Raw genomic sequence first — 19822 nt, 5'->3', positions numbered from 1 at the left:
AATTGTCAATGCATTTTATTTTTATGTCTGTGTACACTTAAAAATATTGAAAAAAAATCACAACTGTTAAATAGCAAAATTATTCATTTTCTGCAAGCTTTTCGATTTACACGGTATTGACTTGAAAATTTTCAATTTTCGATTTACACGTTTTGCTCAGGAACGTATCTACCGTGTAAATCGGGGGATAGGTGTACTGGATTGTGGTTGCCTAGGAACCTTTCTTCCTCATGAGCGATCTACCCCGCCCAGTTCAATTCTTCGAGCTAAACCTGTAACCTTATTTCTTCTCTCCATGGCTCCTTGAGTGACCTCAAGTCTTTTAATAAGTCCCACCGTAAATCATCACCAGCAACACACTGGTCGAAGATCTTCATCGATATATACTTGCGACATATGCACGCATTGCATTTATAAATAAAACGAGTATATATAAACGACTTCTTTATTTCTATTATCTTTACTAACACATGAAATTCAAATCAAAAATTAGCAGATCGGCGTACATATTTAAATAAATCTATAGTAAAATTTCGTATCCAGTTAAGAATAAAGGTGTTTTAAAGTACATATCATTTATAAATTAATTATAATTTCACTAAATCTTATTGTTACTATTGAGAATCAAAACTTAATATTGTCGTTCACTCCTCATATACACACACCCACATATAATGCATATAGACGGTATCAAACAATAAACAAATATATCTAGTATCAAACATATTTAAATAACTATATTCAGTATCAGATGTATTTAAGTAGAAATATTTATAATTAGATGCAATTAAACAACTATTTTTGGTATAGCTTTTATTAACATAAACATATTTAAAGGGTATAGAAGAGATATATTCGTTAATTGGATTGAAATATCATCTATATTTAAATAAGTCTCATTGGTATCAGATGTATTTAAACAAGTATAAACAGTATCAGATGTGTAAGCAGGTATAATTTGTTTTAATTACCCATTTATTTAATATGTGTAGAATAGGTATATTCGTTTAAAAATTATTTTTTGATTAGTTTAAAAATATTTTATCTAAAAAAATCAATATCAGATGCATTTAATTAAGTATAACTAGTATCAGATGTATTTAAGCAAGTACAATCTTTCTATTTACACATTTATTTATACATATTTTAACGTGTATAGAAATGGCACGTTCATAAAAAGGATTCAAAAAATTACATTCACTTTAAAGCATATTTTACCAAAAACAATCGAATCAGATTTATTTCAATAAGTATAACATATATCAGATGTATTTAGGCAGATATTATTTGTTTTTATTTACACATTTATTTATATGTTTTTATGTGTGTATACAAATCTTGTTTGTTATAAAGATAGAAACAATTATATTCAATTTAAAAAATAATTCACCAAAAACAACCGAACTCAGATTTATTTGAATATGTATAAACAGTATCAGATGTATTTGAATAAGTATAACCAGTATCAGATGTATTTGAATAAGTATAACCAGTATTAGTTGTATTTGAATAAGTATAACCAGTATCAGATGTATTTACACAATTAGTATAACCAGTATCAGTTGTATTTGAATAAGTATAACCAGTATCAGATGTATTTGAATAAGTATAACCAGTATTAGTTGTATTTGAATAAGTATAACCAGTATCAGTTGTATTTGAATAAGTATAACCAGTATCAGATGTATTTACACAATTAGTATAACCAGTATTAGTTGTATTTGAATAAGTATAACCAGTATCAGATGTATTTACACAATTAGTATAACCAGTATTAGTTGTATTTGAATAAGTATAACCAGTATCAGATGTATTTGAATAAGTATAACCAGTATCAGTTGTATTTGAATAAGTATAACCAGTATCAGATGTATTTGAATAAGTATAACCAGTATTAGTTGTATTTGAATAAGTATAACCAGTATCAGTTGTATTTGAATAAGTATAACCAGTATCAGATGTATTTACACAATTAGTATAACCAGTATCAGTTGTATTTGAATAAGTATAACCAGTATCAGATGTATTTGAATAAGTATAACCAGTATCAGATGTATTTTAATAAGTATAACCAGTATCAGATGTATTTGAATAAGTATAATCCGTATCATATGTATTTACACAATTATAGTCATAGTATAACCAGTATCAGTTGTATTTGAATAAGTATAACCAGTATCAGATGTATTTGAATAAGTATAACCAGTATCAGATGTATTTGAATAAGTATAACCAGTATCAGATGTATTTGAATAAGTATAATCCGTATCATATGTATTTACACAATTATAGTCAGTATTGTAATAAGCATAAGCTTCAGTCTTCGGTTATTCGTATGGGCAAACCTCGTGCAACCATGCTGCTGGCGATCATGGTGAAACTGGAGGCTGATCGGGAACGGGCCACCGCCCGGAGGAGGTCACGTTCTGGCTCAAACTGGCACTTGTGTTCCACGACTGGCTCTATGAATATTAACACAAATCTATCAATATAGGATAATAGGTTTTAGATGTAAAAGTTTAATAGTGTGAATGTATTCTGATAATCAATGATTTCCCAAATAATAAATAACCTAAAAAGAAATAAAAATCTCATTTTAAATCGGGAATTAAAGTGGTAAAAATTAAATTAAGAACCTGCTATGTATTAGGAAACTTATAATTATAAATGAAATTGACAAAGTAGTTTTCAATTTATGGCGCAACCAAATATATCTGTGACTGAACCATTTTAAAATTATTACAAACAATGGTTTCAACTATAACAGGTTCACTGCTGGACGTAGACCTCTCCCTCATAGATTTCCAATATGACCAGTTCCAACACCTTATTAAGGTCCCCTGTCCATTCGTGAAATGACGTCAATGTTGCGCTTATTAACAATTGAATCTGGACGCTATGTTACTTGTTCACTGCCACTACAACCTGCCCAACTTCGTCTAGAGAACTTTTCATTTCCGATTCGATCTCGTATATCCCAAGCATAGCTCAATCCATGACCTATTGAGCGACTGCGAGCTTCCTAATGATGCCCAAAGTGATCACATTTCAGTGATGTAAGTCATCACCAGTAACACATCGCAGACCTCTGTCGTTAAACACTGAGGAATATTAGACAGATACAGAGAGAGAAGACGAGAAGTTGCTTAGTAGACGAATAAATTCTATCTCGCAAACTCAATAAAACATTTAAAAACCAATAAATCACTTACACAAACCAGAATCAAGTTACTCTATATATTAAAATAAAGCTAGCAGTCGAGTTTTTTAAAACACACGTAAATGTGTTGACACTCACCCAATCGGCCGCAACTCCAGGCAGACTTCCCAACGCTGGGCCATGGAGTTGGTGCGTCGGAAGGTACGTACAACGACACCAGGGTACTAACTACCTTGTCTATCTCCAAGTCGGTAACCTCCCACAGCATCCCCACCACCATAGGACTATAAACAAATATTTTAAAAAAAATATTATTTTTTACTACACATAACAGTTTTCTTTACTCGGCGATAAATATTGCACATCGACTTTTGGAAAGAGACAGTCGGCTAATTTCGGCTTCGTAGAGCACTATCTCTGTCCAAGGTTAGAAAAATACTTCTTTTTAAAAATAAAATTGAACAAAGTTAAGGTTAAATAAAATAAATATTTACCTTTTTTGTCACCAGAATAAATTTATTATTATATTTTTAAAAAGCACAACACATTACGTAATTAAAACTCGAGTCTAAAATTAGAAAAATATAATGAAAATAAAACTATGTTAAAATTGGGTTGATTCCCAGTTAGAAAAGGAATCCCCGCTCCCCTCGTGGCTCAATTAAAAACAAGTGTTGCCATCTTTTTTAAAAAAAACTAAAGACTCGAGCTTAAAACAACGCAATCTTGAAAATCTGACGACGCAAAGTGAAAATTAGTACGCAAAGCAATGTATTAGTAAATATAATGCAAGGGTACCCACTTCCTAAATTTGAATCATCCTGGTTGATTTTATTTAGTACGCTAAAGGAGTTGTTGCCCCGAACTCCGAAGAGCGAACAATTTAATTGTGTAAAGTGTTTAGCCTTCGGTTCAACACTATGCTAATTAATCTACTGCTAGCGCCATCTATCGGCAAAGTTACGACATATGTGTATGTATGCATTGGGTATATAATTTATACAACTAGTGTAACGTTGCAAGTTAACGTCCCATAAATCTTAGTTAAAATTTTAACCAAAAAAATATAATCACGAGAAACGTCTCATAAATCGCAATACAGCAAAAAATTGTTCAACCCTTAGCGGGTAACGGTACTTCTCAAGTGGCGTGGGGTCGTGGGAGCATGCTATTGGTTTAACGAATCTTTGTTTTTATAACAAAAATTCCAATGCGCCCGCGCACCAGCACACAGAGTTTACACCAGTGCTCGGGAGAAGGATCCTGGCCTCGGTCGCGTTCACTAGCTAGGTGTCGTCTCACGCACCGACGCACACTCTTTGTGTCGGTTGCGTTCACCAGCTATGTGTCTTCATACGCGCCGGGGCCAATTAGAATTTACGTTATAAATTCACGCCTTGGTCCTATTCATTCTCCGGGCATCATTTAGTTCACGCCACAACCTTTACATCGTCTCGCACCCCAAGGGGTAAGTGTTGAACAAATATTATAAAGACACTAATATTAAGTAGCATTTATCTATAAGTTAGAGCTCAACATTTTGTCTGTGTCCATAGTTCCATCATTATGTATTCATTATTAATTTTTAATTTGTTTATTTGTTTATCTCTCCTATTCTTGTTTTACATGCTTTACATTTTGTAACTCCGTTCTGACAGTAAACAATCACATCAACTGCTTTCGGTTTCTGCCCTTACTTTATCGCAAGCCATCTCCGGGTTTACTGTCAGCGGAGCAAATTGTACACATATTTATATATGTATATCATAACTGTGACATTTATTCACAGGTGCAAAGTTTATACTACAAGTTTTATACTGCAAGTTTTACGCTTCGAGTTTTACATTGCAAGTTCTATGCTGCGACTTTTATACTGCGAGTTTATGCTGCGACTTTTATGCTGCAACATTTACACCGTTGAAATTATATCACCGTGCACCGGAACCATCACATCCTGCACTGCAACCTACCCGCGCTCCCTGCTCTCGACTTGCAGCCGCCTGAGCAGTCCTGGGAGATCGTGCGGCTGACCACCACCACCATCAGGGGAGTACCGAGCTGCGGTGTAAAATTAGACCAGGCCTTCTGCCCACTACCCTTAGTTAAATAATTAAATACATATATATTTTTCTTTGTGTGCCTTTTTTAATGCCAACATGCTCTACCCTTTATTAATTCAAAATATATATTTAGTTTCCCAAAAACGGCACACTAGTTCAAGGAAAAAAAAATCGAGAATCGGAAATTTTGATCTAGCTGGGGGTGAAATAGCTATTTAAGTGCCCTGTATATGTTGTGTATCAGTGAACTTTCCAACCTGGTGGCGACATGGAGATGGTGGTGAGCGGCGGTGGGGGGAGCGCGACCTGGAGGGCGTGCCAGCCGCACGGAGCCGCAGCCCGACAGCAGCGCAACCCCTCGCACCGCTGCTCCCTCCACGCCGGGACCACTACCGGCCATCTGACACCCATCTCCATGCCCGCAATACCTGCAATCAACATTAACATTAATTTAAATAAACTAATTACAGTTTGTTATATACGCCTAAAAATGTACTAAAGGTACTTAATTAATTACATTTTTAATGCCTAGTTTTAATACTTCTATATATACAGTCAAATACTAAAATGAGTTACTGTAGCAAACTCCTTGAAGAAATTGTTAACCTCTTTGTTTCAGTGTCATTATTATGAAATATTTCAAATGAAGAATATTAGAAGAACCATGTGCTTACGTGCGTGCTTTCGTGTGCTTTCGTCTGCTTACGTGTGCTTACGTGTGCTTTCGTGTGCTTTCGTCTGCTTACGTGTGCTTACGTGTGCTTTCGTCTGCTTACGTCTGCTTACGTGTGCTTTCGTGTGCTTACGTGTGCTTCCGTGTGCTTTCGTGTGCTTCCGTGTGCTTTCGTCTGCTTACGTGTGCTTACGTGTGCTTCCGTGTGCTTTCGTGTGCTTCCGTGTGCTTTCGTCTGCTTACGTGTGCTTTAGTGTGCTTTCGTCTGCTTACGTGTGCTTTAGTGTGCTTCCGTGTGCTTTCGTCTGCTTACGTGTGCTTTCGTGTGCTTACGTGTGCTTCCGTGTGCTTTCGTGTGCTTCCGTGTGCTTCCGTGTGCTTACGTGTGCTTCCGTGTGCTTTCGTGTGCTTCCGTGTGCTTTCGTGTGCTTACGTGTGCTTTCGTCTGCTTAAGTGTGCTTTAGTGTGCTTTCGTCTGCTTACGTGTGCTTTCGTGTGCTTTCGTCTGCTTTCGTGTGCTTACGTGTGCTTACGTGTGCTTTCGTGTGCTTTCGTGTGCTTACGTGTGCTTCCGTGTGCTTTCGTCTGCTTACGTGTGCTTACGTGTGCTTCCGTGTGCTTTCGTCTGCTTACGTGTGCTTTAGTGTGCTTTCGTCTGCTTACGTGTGCTTTAGTGTGCTTTCGTCTGCTTACGTGTGCTTTAGTGTGCTTCCGTGTGCTTTCGTCTGCTTACGTGTGCTTTCGTGTGCTTACGTGTGCTTCCGTGTGCTTTCGTGTGCTTCCGTGTGCTTCCGTGTGCTTTCGTGTGCTTCCGTGTGCTTTCGTGTGCTTACGTGTGCTTTCGTCTGCTTAAGTGTGCTTTAGTGTGCTTTCGTCTGCTTACGTGTGCTTTCGTGTGCTTACGTGTGCTTCCGTGTGCTTTCGTCTGCTTACGTGTGCTTACGTGTGCTTCCGTGTGCTTTCGTGTGCTTCCGTGTGCTTTCGTGTGCTTACGTGTGCTTCCGTGTGCTTTCGTGTGCTTCCGTGTGCTTTCGTGTGCTTCCGTGTGCTTTCGTGTGCTTACGTGTGCTTTCGTCTGCTTACGTGTGCTTTAGTGTGCTTTCGTCTGCTTTCGTGTGCTTACGTGTGCTTTCGTGTGCTTTCGTGTGCTTACGTGTGCTTCCGTGTGCTTTCGTCTGCTTACGTGTGCTTACGTGTGCTTCCGTGTGCTTTCGTCTGCTTACGTGTGCTTTAGTGTGCTTTCGTCTGCTTACGTGTGCTTTAGTGTGCTTTCGTCTGCTTACGTGTGCTTTAGTGTGCTTCCGTGTGCTTTCGTGTGCTTCCGTGTGCTTTCGTGTGCTTTAGTGTGCTTTCGTCTGCTTACGTGTGCTTTAGTGTGCTTTCGTCTGCTTACGTGTGCTTTAGTGTGCTTCCGTGTGCTTACGTGTGCTTCCGTGTGCTTTCGTCTGCTTACGTGTGCTTTAGTGTGCTTTCGTCTGCTTACGTGTGCTTCCGTGTGCTTTCGTGTGCTTTCGTGTGCTTACGTGTGCTTTCGTCTGCTTACATGTGCTTTTGTGTGTTTTCGTGTGCTAGAACACTGGCTGAACCACATCCTCTAACCAATTTTAGATACAGTGAAAAAATAAATAATTTGTTTCCGTTTAACTTTAATAAGAGATAAGAAAGAGTAACAGATATCACTACTAACAGGAACACGTCGGATTCGGAGAGATGTCGCAAGAAGTCCTCCGGAGAAGGCGGCACCCCAACATGACCTGTCCAATTGGAACACCAGTACTGCACGAATGACGTCATCCGCTTCTCCATACGATCTAGATTCTTCTCTGTAATTAATCATATTAAATCTCTTAAAGTTCAATTACTAGTTTTCTTTCCGGGGATTAAACAAGATTAATTATTTTTTAATTAACATCACACAGAATGATCAGTTATAGGTGTAATAGATCATATTGCGACTGATATATGGTACATGCTCTCCATAAATCAATGGTTTCTTAAATAATAGATAACATAATGATTATTGTAAGAAAATCGATATCAAAATTATGAATATATCAAGACTTTACTGGAAAAAGACTATTCCAAATGTTTCAAGGACTAAAAGAAGAGTTGACAGTGTGTTGTATCAGATGGAGATTACTTTGAAGGGTATGAAATTGATGTGAAAGAAAAAATAAAGAATTTACATTATGTACACAAATTCTCCTTACTTTTTGATCACAGTGTTTTATAGATAAATAGATAGATATACTAACCTGGATTAATTATATATCGTCCGACATTAGCTGTGGTAATGAAGTATCCGTCGACAAAGCTCTTTTCGTGTATCTTGTAGAGCGCATATGTGAAGTGTATATTTTCCATTCTGCAGACGGGCTGGTGGTGGAGTATTGGCAGCATTTCCCATGGGAATGTATCTAACATCTAAAATTCAAAATAACAAAAATATATTCAATTGTATTAAATATTTAAAATAAAGTCATTCAAAAAAAAATTAATACAGAAAAATTAAGTTAAAAATATATTAATAAACCAATAGTTAATTGAATGATATATTCAGAAGAATTGAGACAAAATTTTATTGAATGAAAAAAAACGATAAATTGAGAAATAATATTTCAGAAATATATTTGTAAGATGGACCGACCACTTGGTCAAGATCGTGGGAAGTCGAGAGGGTATTTTGTGGAGGCCTATGCTTTGCAAGGGCGTCCATCGGCTGAAATGAACAAGATAAAGAATCATTGGACAAATCAATAATCAGTCCTGATTATTTAATACAAAAATACATTTGTAAACCATTAAGATAAAGTTATTAAATTTAGAAAAATTTCAGAACTTACAGAACTAACACAAAGTAATTTTTGAAACATTAGGTAAATGTAAAATTTGTAACACATATTTTATATATATATATATATATATATAATATGGAAAATATAATAATATAATAAAATGATTATTTATGACTTTATTGAGGAACAGCGACTTTTTATTTTAAATATTTTTTATACATATATTAAAATAATTTTTAAAATATCAAGTTCCTCAATAGAACCATAAATAATCATTTTATTTAGGATAAATACAAATGTATAATAAACATGCACAGTAAATATTATTTATCTATTTATAATACTATTAAAAAATTACCTTTCGTTTGAAATTTATCTGATAAAAATAGTAAAGCCGAACCAAAGAAAACAATAACTTTTTTTCAAATAAAAGTGATAAAAAATATATATAATCACCTCATCAATAATTAATATAACTGGCCATCGCTTAGCCTTCTTCAATGCTGCCCACTCATCGCTCTCTTTCACCTGTGTTGCCACTTGCGAAAATGCTTTTATACCATCAACCAAACTAAAATGGTGTATTTTCTCAAAACATCTCGATAAACATTTCAAACACAATTCAGAAGAAAATTTAAATTCCTTCTCACAATTTTCACAGTCGACTTTATGAATAACTTTTCTTATGTCGTCTGGGTTGCCATGTTCAGACAAAATTCTCCTTATACACGATTTAATTTGTTGAGATTGTAACGAATGACAACTGTCTATTAAATTATACAATAAATTCTTTTGTTTAATGGTCAGGTTCATGCACCTAAAAAATAAAGCTTGATTATACAGGGTGATAAATATGGCATTTCTCTAGAAAAAGTATATCTATACATATAAAATTAATACTAGTGTACATGGTGGTACATTAAATAGTGAATGAAAAGCCTTCAAAGGGTGATATATGTTCACCCTCTCTCTAACCTATTATCAATTAATGTATTGTACACCCTATCCAAGCGGTGATAGCCCAACAGTAGAGGACTGAGATATGCGATCATATGTCCCGGGTTTGATCCTCGGAATGATTGCCACTGCACAAAACAAAGTTTCTAGAGAATAGGCAACAGCTTCCTCTGCGTACCATAATACCATCCCACTATCACCAATCTACCTACCAAACGTGGCGACTGTATTATATCACACCATAGATATCTTTGGTGCAGGCCTATGCTTTGCAGTGGGCAGAGGGTTGTAAGGCTATAATCAATTATGGTATATATTTAATACATTCAAAACAATATGATATTCAAATACATCATCATCATCATTTTAGTTGTAGAATGTCCACAGCTGGACATTGATCTTTCTCATCTCTTTATAATAAGCTCCGGTTAGAAACAGCCTGTATCCAATGTTGGTGGACATCCTAAGCAGCAATTGGTGCACAATACATATTTACCTAAATTTGAAAAATTACGGTGGTTTACTATAAATGGAATTTTTGAGAGGCTTTTTGGTAATGAGCAAGTGAGACAAAAAACGATACATGATTGTACAAGTGAGATGACAATAAGAAAAGCTACCCTGTTATGGCATCCCCCAACTTAAAGGTATGAGGGTTCCAAATGTGCGCTGGTGAAGAACCCTCAACAAATCCAGACGGGTTTTATTTTGTGATCACCACTACTATATTTTTAGCCCAGTGTTACAATCATTATATTTGCAGAAATATTTCAAGTATGCAGGAAATTGGTAGTCGTTCTTAAGTCACAATGTGACAATGAGAAATATTTATTCATTTTTATACATGGAGACATACATTTATTTAAAGCTGTATTTTAATGAAAAAACATATATTTGAAGCTTTTTGCACCATATCACTATGTTGCCAATGTTGGCAGATACTATGATTATTTATCTGGTTATTCATTTCTTTTTTTTCCTCCGCTTCTTTATTTTTTGTGAGACAAGTGCGATCCAAATGAATTTAATGTCTTTGTTTAGTATTACATTACAATTATAATAAGTATTATACCTTATTTATTATAAGTATATATGTTATATACATATGTATGTTTAAGTATGTATGTTTTGTACACATTAACTACTCATTATTTGTACTTCTACCTTTTCCATACCATGGTTGTCTATAAGAGATTGCCTGGTGTGATAAGACTGCCCTATGTACTTTTGTAATCCTAGCGTTTTGTAATGTATCCTAGAAAGTATAATAAAGAATTTTAAATAAGTAAATAAATAAAATAAAAACTCTATAACTCACCCCCAATAATCAATAGCAGAGTCCACTATCTTCACGACTTTGTCACGCAGTTTAGAATCCTGAAGCTTGCCTGTCACCAGGCTTGTCCAACCACCCAACCACTCTTTATCCATTACGTTGATTACACTCTGTTGACCACAGAATAATATTTATAGCAAAAATATCACTGTGATCAAAAAGTAGGGTGAAATTATCACTCAAAACTCCCAGTCGTTAGGAAGGCTAAAATAAAGCTAAGGAAAAAAAATCCAAAAATTACCTTTTGGTAGTTTTTTTCCTAGGTTGGTAGGACTGTCTATAACATTTGACAAGTTCGTTTGTTAAAAGTTGGAACGTCATTTGCTTAATCCAAACCACTTTGAATGAAATGAATCGCACAATATCTTGGAAAAAAAAACATCTAAGCCTCGACGGATATTGATCCGCAAACTTTGTATTTTACTGATTCAGCAAATTAAATAGGCCAATATGCTGTTTTGAGTTTTTGAGTTTCGCTTTGTAAGATATTTTTTAAATAATTGCTTATCTATCATCGATAAAGGTGTCTCTAAATGCTACCAGATGCTTTCCCGGCGAGCCCTACCCAGTTTGTGCCAGCAGTAGTAACAATGTCATACTCCTATTGGTTTGCCAACACCTCCCTTTCCCACTGGTTGATGAGACACAAGGCTTTAGACACGGTTGTTGGACCAGGGGATCCGCAGCCCATCCAGTGGGTAGATGTAGTTAACCCCTGTGACTGGGAGTTCAATTTCGCGCAGAGTGAGGTCAATAAGGCTTCATGGTCAATTGCACTGTTATGAGTTGCCGTTAATGGTAATTTGCTGGCTGGCAATCGGGAGGTTACCGCAGCATGGGTAACTGCCTATTCAGCTAGAGGTATATGATAGATAATATCCATCACAGCCGGGTGTATTTTACACAAGATCCCGTGATGTGAACCGGGATATGAGTTTGCCTGTAACTCTCAGACCATAGGTCCAGAGTGAGGATTGAATCAGGGTGTTATTGTGGTGGGAAGAGAGTGAGCCTTGCAACTCCATGACCTGCTTGGATAGTCAAGTATTTGTGCATGAGACACTGCGGACTGACAATTAACTCTTTTAGTGCCAAGAAGCGCCGTGGCGCTGCTCTCGCTAGTAATGAAAAATACCCGCGTCACTATAGCACTCCTTTTGACAGTGCACTTTGGGAGTGAGATGGAAAAAATTAAGTAGAATCACATACTTTGTCAAAATGTCAAAAGACTTTTGGCTTGAAAAAATTTCCAGGACAAAATTTACAACGACGTGTAGTATGCAGCTGTAAGAACAGAAGTGCAGTGAAAAGATCCAAATTACTTTCTCCGTGTGTAAAAAAAGGACTGCACGGTGTTTGCATAGGAAAACAGGTTTATAAATAAATCTTGTTCATTTTGCATATACTTTGTAATTTTCTTGTCAATGTATATGTAGTATTCAATATCTGTGTTTCTATAATCATAGTATAAAATCTCCTGAAGAGAATGTTGAAAAAAATTGAGAATATTGGTGTATTACAAGGGAAATAGTAAATATTTCTCTTGTTCATATGAATTATCTATAAAAATGCACTAATTAACAAGCTTTTTTAGCATATTTTAGTATGTTTTACATATTTATAATATATATGGCACTAAAAGAGTTAAACATCTAATGTTATCAGAGACGGAAAGGCATAACTTTGGACAGTTATATCCTACCAATTGTGTAATTTCCGGTAAATATAATAAAATTTCGAAGAGGCAAAGACGACACCAGTCTTTTCTAGTATGTTCTTCATTTGGCTAAAGAAATCTGCCTATTCTTGTGAAGTTAACCAACCGGATGTAACATTAAGTTATTATAATGAGCATACCTTCATCCTTAAGTCAATATCCTCTCGCTTGCTCCAATAGTTATGCACGAGGCGTTTGTTGTTTAGAAACTGCGCATTGTCTATTGTTTTATAATTATCTTCCAATAATGAGTATAATTCTGTGAACAGAGGCTTTTCTCCTTCTGAAATATAATAATATATAATTTGTTATATTTTTAATAAAATCAAATACTTCAAAATACTAATGTTTTATAATATTTACATGAATACAATGACCACTATAGTTTTAATGCAAACACACTTTTAACTTAATATAAAATTAAACATGTGTTTATTTGAGTTGTGGTGGTTGGGACTGAAAGAAGAGACGCAGCTTGGGTTATCCTCCCACTAGTTCGACCGACGACTTAGTCAATATTCAGAGAAATCATTAGATACAGGCAGAACAAGACCAGTCATGATGATGACCTTCAAGGAATGCCTTTGCTCACCAGCAGGCATTTATTTCCAACAATTTAGATCATCTTAAAACATATCTAGTGTACTATAAGGTAAAGCCTTGTCCAACATACTATATTGCCTCCGACCAGCTGTTACCCTGAGCCACACAGGACCAGACGTTATTATTTGTTCAACCCATCTTCTGGATTTTGATTCTGACTTCTATGGCCGTCACATTAGTCAATGACCTCTGTCTTGCCTCTTGACTGTTGCCTGCTCCGGGGAGTGATCTCTTTCTTTTAGAAATATTGATTTTGTATAAATTGGGTAAACACACACATTTTGAGCATTGATAGTCCAATGGTAGAGGCCTGAGATTAAGTATGGGATTGATTCCCAGGATACAATCTAATTGACACTTTGCGAATGAATTATATAGGATTGTCTCTGCTCATAAACAAGTTTCCAGAGGATGGGCAGCAACATCCTATGCATACCAGAGCACCACGCTGTGATCATCAGTCCCACAGATACCGTTGGGGGAGGTATATGCCTTACAGTGGGCGACTATAGGCTGAAAAACACATAATAAATAATGAATGTCTATATAAAATTACCTTTTATAACATTAGCAGGTACATGAACTGTGAGTGGTCCAACATTATTTAAATCTAAATAATCATTTTTTAACATAGTCAAATAAATAGAACTTATTTCAGTTCTATATTCACTAAAGGGCTTCAAGTTCTCGTTTGGATTATATGGTGCCGTTAACTGTATTATTGTCCATTCTGTAAATTTTAAAAATTATTACTGGCAACACATTACAATATACTATTTCTTTTTACTACACATACATATACTTATGTGTATATATATTTGTCTTTTTACGTATATTAAAACCCACCCTGGGTTAACCTTCTAACTGCCAAGCTGTATTGGCCATGAGTTCCTCAGGTGCCAAATGGAAATATCAAGTGTAGGCTTTCCTTATGTGAAAATTTGGGATCTTTACATTCTATGAATGAATATAACACATTATGTATATCATTATGTACTGAGACCGCCGGCGACCTTCATGGCACTTAAAGGCAACAGAGTACTCGGTGTACCATGAGGTCGCCGGCGGGTCACGTTTTTGTAACACAGAAAACACGATAGGTTTTCAAAGCCAGCTTTGAAATATGAATAAATTGTGAATTCAATACAAAGAAAGGTTTCTATATACATATTCTAATGTAAATTTTACATAAAAAGTGAGGCCGCCCGCGGTCACATTGGCACCCATGGTAACCTCTTCTAAAATATGCTGCAAATCGTATACCATCCCGTGATCCAGTTGCTAGGTGCCTAATGAAGCTAGTAATTACCGGAGGGTCGGAAAAAAATAATATTCCTTAGATGTACAGATGAAAAATTGTGAGGTAGCCGGCGGCCCTCACGGCACCTATTGTTGGGTATCGTGAGGTAGCCGGCGGTCCTCATGGCACTTAAAAAGTTAAAAAGTGAATGTATAGCTCATTTGCCGTCATATAATATATGGTACACCATATGCAAAAAAAAACTTTGATAAATAAATAATAAAATTAATTATTGTGTACTATCCATCCCTCTTCTTTGTACTACCAGATTGTATTATTCCGTCGCATTTTAAAATAAAACATAATATAGTGATCAGTTGCTGAGCTGATATATCTTGGAAATAACAACACGAAGTCCGAAGCAAAGGTGTCAAAAAATCATTCAAGCTTCGCTCATACATTTTTGTGGAATTTCTCTTTTTGATGCATCGCTGAAGATGACGTAATGTAGCTTCTACCTACACCTACAACCAATCATGCTCTATGTTAAGAATATTCAAAACTATTTCATCATCATTGTACACATTGACTACCTTGTTCTTCTGTTTTAATAATATGGCCATTTAAGAAATTACCTTCAGAGATTAAATCATATATTGTATTGTTTATTTTATTAACCGACATAATAAAATTAATAAAAAATGTCAAATTAAATTTACAAACTAACAATCAAATAATCCAGAAATTTATAGCTGTTGGCAATGAAGATGGGGCTAGATGATCACCACTCGCTGAACTCATGGAGTTACAAGCGTTCATCACCACCATGCATGACTATAATACTTGATGATTTGCCACAACCCTTAGCCATTAGAAAATTAAAAATAAATGATATAGATTTTTGTTTGGAATCATTCAAAATCTGGATATCAGGACTTTAGAGTCTCCTCGCATACCATATATGGTACATTTTATACTTATATAATTACTAAAATTAAAATAGTCTTTCAAATAAGATGCATACAGTGACTATTAAATATAAAAAATGTAATACTACCTTTTGGCAGCTCTTTAAGGATATTCAAAAAACTTTCTGCATTATTCTCATTGCTAAATCTCATGTACTTCTTATAATAAGGGATGTTATCATCTATTTTAAACTTTTTCAGAATTTCAGCAGAGCTATCAGCTTCCGTAGATAAAAAATTTAGAAGTAACTTCTCGCTTTTTGATCTGAAATGAAACAAGGAGAGAATTTCAATAAGGTTTTTATACAAAATCAATATTTCATTATCATCATTTCAGCCCAACAACCTTAAGCAGTTCATCTCTCCATCTTGAGGTGATCAAGATTCTACACTGTGCATGCTGAATTTAGTTCTGTAAAAATAATTCAATGTAATCCTTGCCCACACACACAAAAATAAGTGAACATGTACATACACATGCACACATATACTAATATGTACATTCTATTATTACATTCATTGACAGCTTAAGTATGTTTACCTACTTTTTTTAAATTAATGTGTGTATATGTGCTTTTTGTCTTCTTCAATAAGGTAAATAATTAAAATTTTGTGCAATAAATATATTATTACTGTTTTAAACCAGAACAACACGATTAACATAGAATGTCATACTGAATAACCAGTTTGTTAATAAATCTATTTGCAACAAGACTTGTTGCAAAGGTCGGTTGGTTGAACTTATGTTAAACATATATAAGAAACAATATAGAACCCTTGAGATATTGATGACTATATTAGATATTGGTGACTTCTTTTTCTTCTTCTATTTCAGCTGATAGACTCTGACTACAAGGCATAGGCCTTTACCAACGACAAGATGACCGGTAATGCACTGCCCGCGTACAGTGACTTCATTACAGAAACTTTTTAACCATGTTGTTGGTCCACTTAGTGAGCCATCAGTTGCACGAGCTACGTGCTCCACCCCCTCGCACTTCAAATGAGCAATTGTAAGATCTACATCAGCAACCTTGGTTTTTCTGAGGATCGCTTCATTTCTGATTCAATCTTGCAGCGAAACTGTGGGCAATACCCTCTCCATTGCTCTCTGGGTGACCTTGAGCTTTTTATGAGACCCATCATAGTCCACCACAGCAACACACAATGGTCAATCACCTTCTCATTAATAAAGCTTAATATTAATAAATATTATTTATTATTAATATTAATTAATATTTTATATATTACGAAATTTTGGACAAGATGAGCTTCCCAGATGCTGCCCATCCAAGTTAAAATCTGTGAATGATCTCTTCTCGAAGTTAGACTTTCCTAGCTTGATGATTTGTCCCAGATATATAAGGGTCTACAACTTCAACCGATAGCACCTTCGATAATTACTTGAGTGGGCATTACATGGACATTTGAGATCAAATTCATCTTGCCCATATTTAAAGGCTTACTTGTCCGGAGGCTCTACTGAGGACCACAAGCATTTTATTCAGGGCCTTCATGGTCTTTATAACTATCTTGACATCTTCTCAACTGGACTTATTCCAATTTTCAAGAACATAGAAACATATGGTACTAATAAAGCTCAGTTCTCTGAGAAATAAATATACCAATGTCTTAAAACTAAGTTGGCTTAATATACCTAGGAATAACTAGAGATAATTTCATAGTAAATATCTGTGCTAAGGAGGTAGGAGTCAGAAATATAACAGTGAGACATATGTAACCTGTTGAATGATTTAGATGTGTCAAGAGCAACATCAGTTCATTGGATTAGGCTTCTTCACACAATTTAGATTTCAGGTTTAATAGTTAATGGAAAATGTCTCTCTTATATCTTTCAGTTTCAGTAATATACTTATATATAATCTATATATTGGATTGGATGTTCTGTTGGCTAAGTAATTTTATTAACTAAGATGTCCACACAGCCAATTTCATAAGACACATTCACAACCTCTTGTATCTATTGATGTTAATGCTGATAGCAGCATTAGCAGATTTTGCAGCTTCTTCAGAACTAAATCATGGACCTGACGATTTTATGAACTTGACAAAATGAAATCAGCCTGATTTTGACAGTTGAACAAATGTTTGAAGAAAGGTAAACTTCTCATTTAAGTTTACAATGAGATAACAGAGAGGATTACTTGCTGATGAGGAGGTGGAATCAGCTGTCCCCGAAAGCTAAGGGGTTTGTAAACTATGTGAATCTTGACATTGGTGCATTAAACACATTTTTGAGTTTCAAAACTCATGTACAGAAATAAATACCATTGGTCACCAGTGAATCTCCACTCACTAATATGCTTACTTTACATTCAGTTAAGTATCATGTATATACTTACTTGGGTTTAGGGTCAATCACATCATCAGGTATTGGCTCAATGTAGCTCATAACTTTCTGAGATCTATCAGCTGAAAATTATAACAAATCTGTTAAATATTATAGTACATCTGCAGGCTCCTATGAATTTTCACTTAATGGAACATGAACATACATTAATGTCTTATTTTAATAATTGAGTTAATTAATGTAACAGACATATAACAAATAAGACAAAAAGTAGGCAGAAAATTAAAAACAAGGTAAAGATATCAATAACCAAAGAACACTTTGTTATAATCAGACTGTTTTTTACAGGCTGTGTTTGGAACCTCTTTTCTAGATTCTCTCTAAAGCTCATCTTTGCATTCTTTTCATGACGTGCTGAAGTGATCACTATAAATGATCTTATGTAATCTTCTCTAAAGGATAATATGACTAGATTAATAAATAAACAAAAATCTTCCTTACAATTGGTAACTACTTAATATACAATTAATAAACCAAAGGTAACTTTCTGCATTCAACAGAACACTATTTTTTTTATTTATCATATATTTTTCGGTTTGATAAATAATTTAATCTGCTATAATGATAATAGCTTTTATTAGCTTTTAATTAATTTCACTCTGCTATTTATTATACTACTATTGCTATATAGCTTAATCATCTACCTATAAAAAAATGTGTAAAAATGTTTTACCAGCTGCTCTCATTTGTTCATCTCTGTACACTGCTAATGTCCTTAAGGATGCAGACACTGATTCGCTCAAATAAAAGGCACAATCCACCTCTTTATTCTCTGCCAAACACTCCTCTGCGTATAATTTTCTTCCACCTAGAAAATATATTTACATATTATTACTTGCCACTGTATACATTTTCAATTAACTAACCTATATACATGGTGCCTGGTGATAAAGAAAAAGGAAAAGAAGCAATAAACTAAATAAAAGATTATAATTTTCATTATCGTATCCAGGAACAAATTCCACAAAGGAAACTTAACATTAAATAAGAAGTATTACTAAATCACCGCTACATTATAATAATAAAAGTAATATAAAAGCCTTTAAAATTTCTAAATCTGTAATTCCCTTACTTTCATAATTCGGACCACTTGGTGTTGATGGGATTTCTTTAACGTATTTATTTAATGTATTTTTGTAAAATGAATTAGTAAATTCAATCTCATTACTAAATATATCATAATCATCCATCTTAAGATATTGGTTAAACGATTTAATCTTAATAATATAATACACAAAGAAAGGAATTATTTTTTAAAATCAAACCGCAATATTTATGAATTTTGTGGCGTTATTTCAAATATGCATAACTGCCTTCTTATGACATTGACATTGGAAAGTGTTGCTATAAATATTGCATGTTAACATTTTTTTGTATTTATTGTATATTATAATTAAATCATTAAGTATTTAATTATTTATTGGTTTTTTTAAATGTCTTTCTATCACATTTTTAATATAATTAATATTTTAAATATAGCTTATTAAGTTGATATTGCAATGAGATATGTAATAATCTTAGCAAAAAGCATATCGATGTTTTTTTGCCACACTTAAATATGTATTCATCTATCTAGTTATAAATGAGAGTCACTAATAAAGACCGCAGGGATAATTTAAAAAAAAATTATCCATAACGATCTATATTATTTATTTGAAAACGCTCTATAAATTATAATGACTTCTAGTGCAAAACACTCAAACGAATTTGAAGTTTAAATTCGAAATATGTAATCATGTTATTTCATAAAACACTAGAATAGCTAAAATCAATATTTAATTGTTTAACGATGGCCTGTTTTTCACTGTATTTACAAAAAAACAATCATTGTTCATTTGGATAAAGGTGTAATATCTATACTTATAATGACCATATTAATTAAAAAGGTATGAGAAATACCAAGACCTGTTTTAAATATAAAAATAACAATAAACTTTTTGCC

At 34.3% G+C, this 19822-nt stretch overlaps 1 protein-coding gene across 1 annotated transcript; it reads right to left on the bottom strand.

Annotated features, from left to right (window-relative positions):
- Positions 1–2187: 2187 nt before the first annotated feature.
- Sse (separase) lies at positions 2188–19138 on the bottom strand. Its single transcript, XM_068767608.1, has 13 exons — positions 18953–19138; positions 18554–18688; positions 17873–17942; positions 15599–15774; positions 13858–14031; positions 12839–12981; positions 10964–11091; positions 9145–9505; positions 8149–8317; positions 7581–7716; positions 5478–5648; positions 3299–3444; positions 2188–2462 (listed from the first exon to the last, which is right to left on the bottom strand). The coding sequence occupies exons 1-13, from the start codon at positions 19068–19070 to the stop codon at positions 2317–2319; spliced, it is 2073 nt and encodes a 690-aa protein (XP_068623709.1). The 5' UTR covers positions 19071–19138; the 3' UTR covers positions 2188–2316.
- Between the last annotated feature and the right edge of the window lie 684 nt (positions 19139–19822).

The sequence above is a fragment of the Battus philenor genome, unplaced genomic scaffold (genome assembly GCF_028537555.1).
Source record: "Battus philenor isolate CCGP_79_NKW_IND1 unplaced genomic scaffold, ilBatPhil1.0.hap1 SCAF_23, whole genome shotgun sequence".
In the NCBI taxonomy this organism is placed as follows: Eukaryota; Metazoa; Arthropoda; class Insecta; order Lepidoptera; family Papilionidae; genus Battus; species Battus philenor.
Note: the sequence above shows the minus strand (reverse complement) of the source record. Positions and strands in the feature narration are given on the sequence as shown.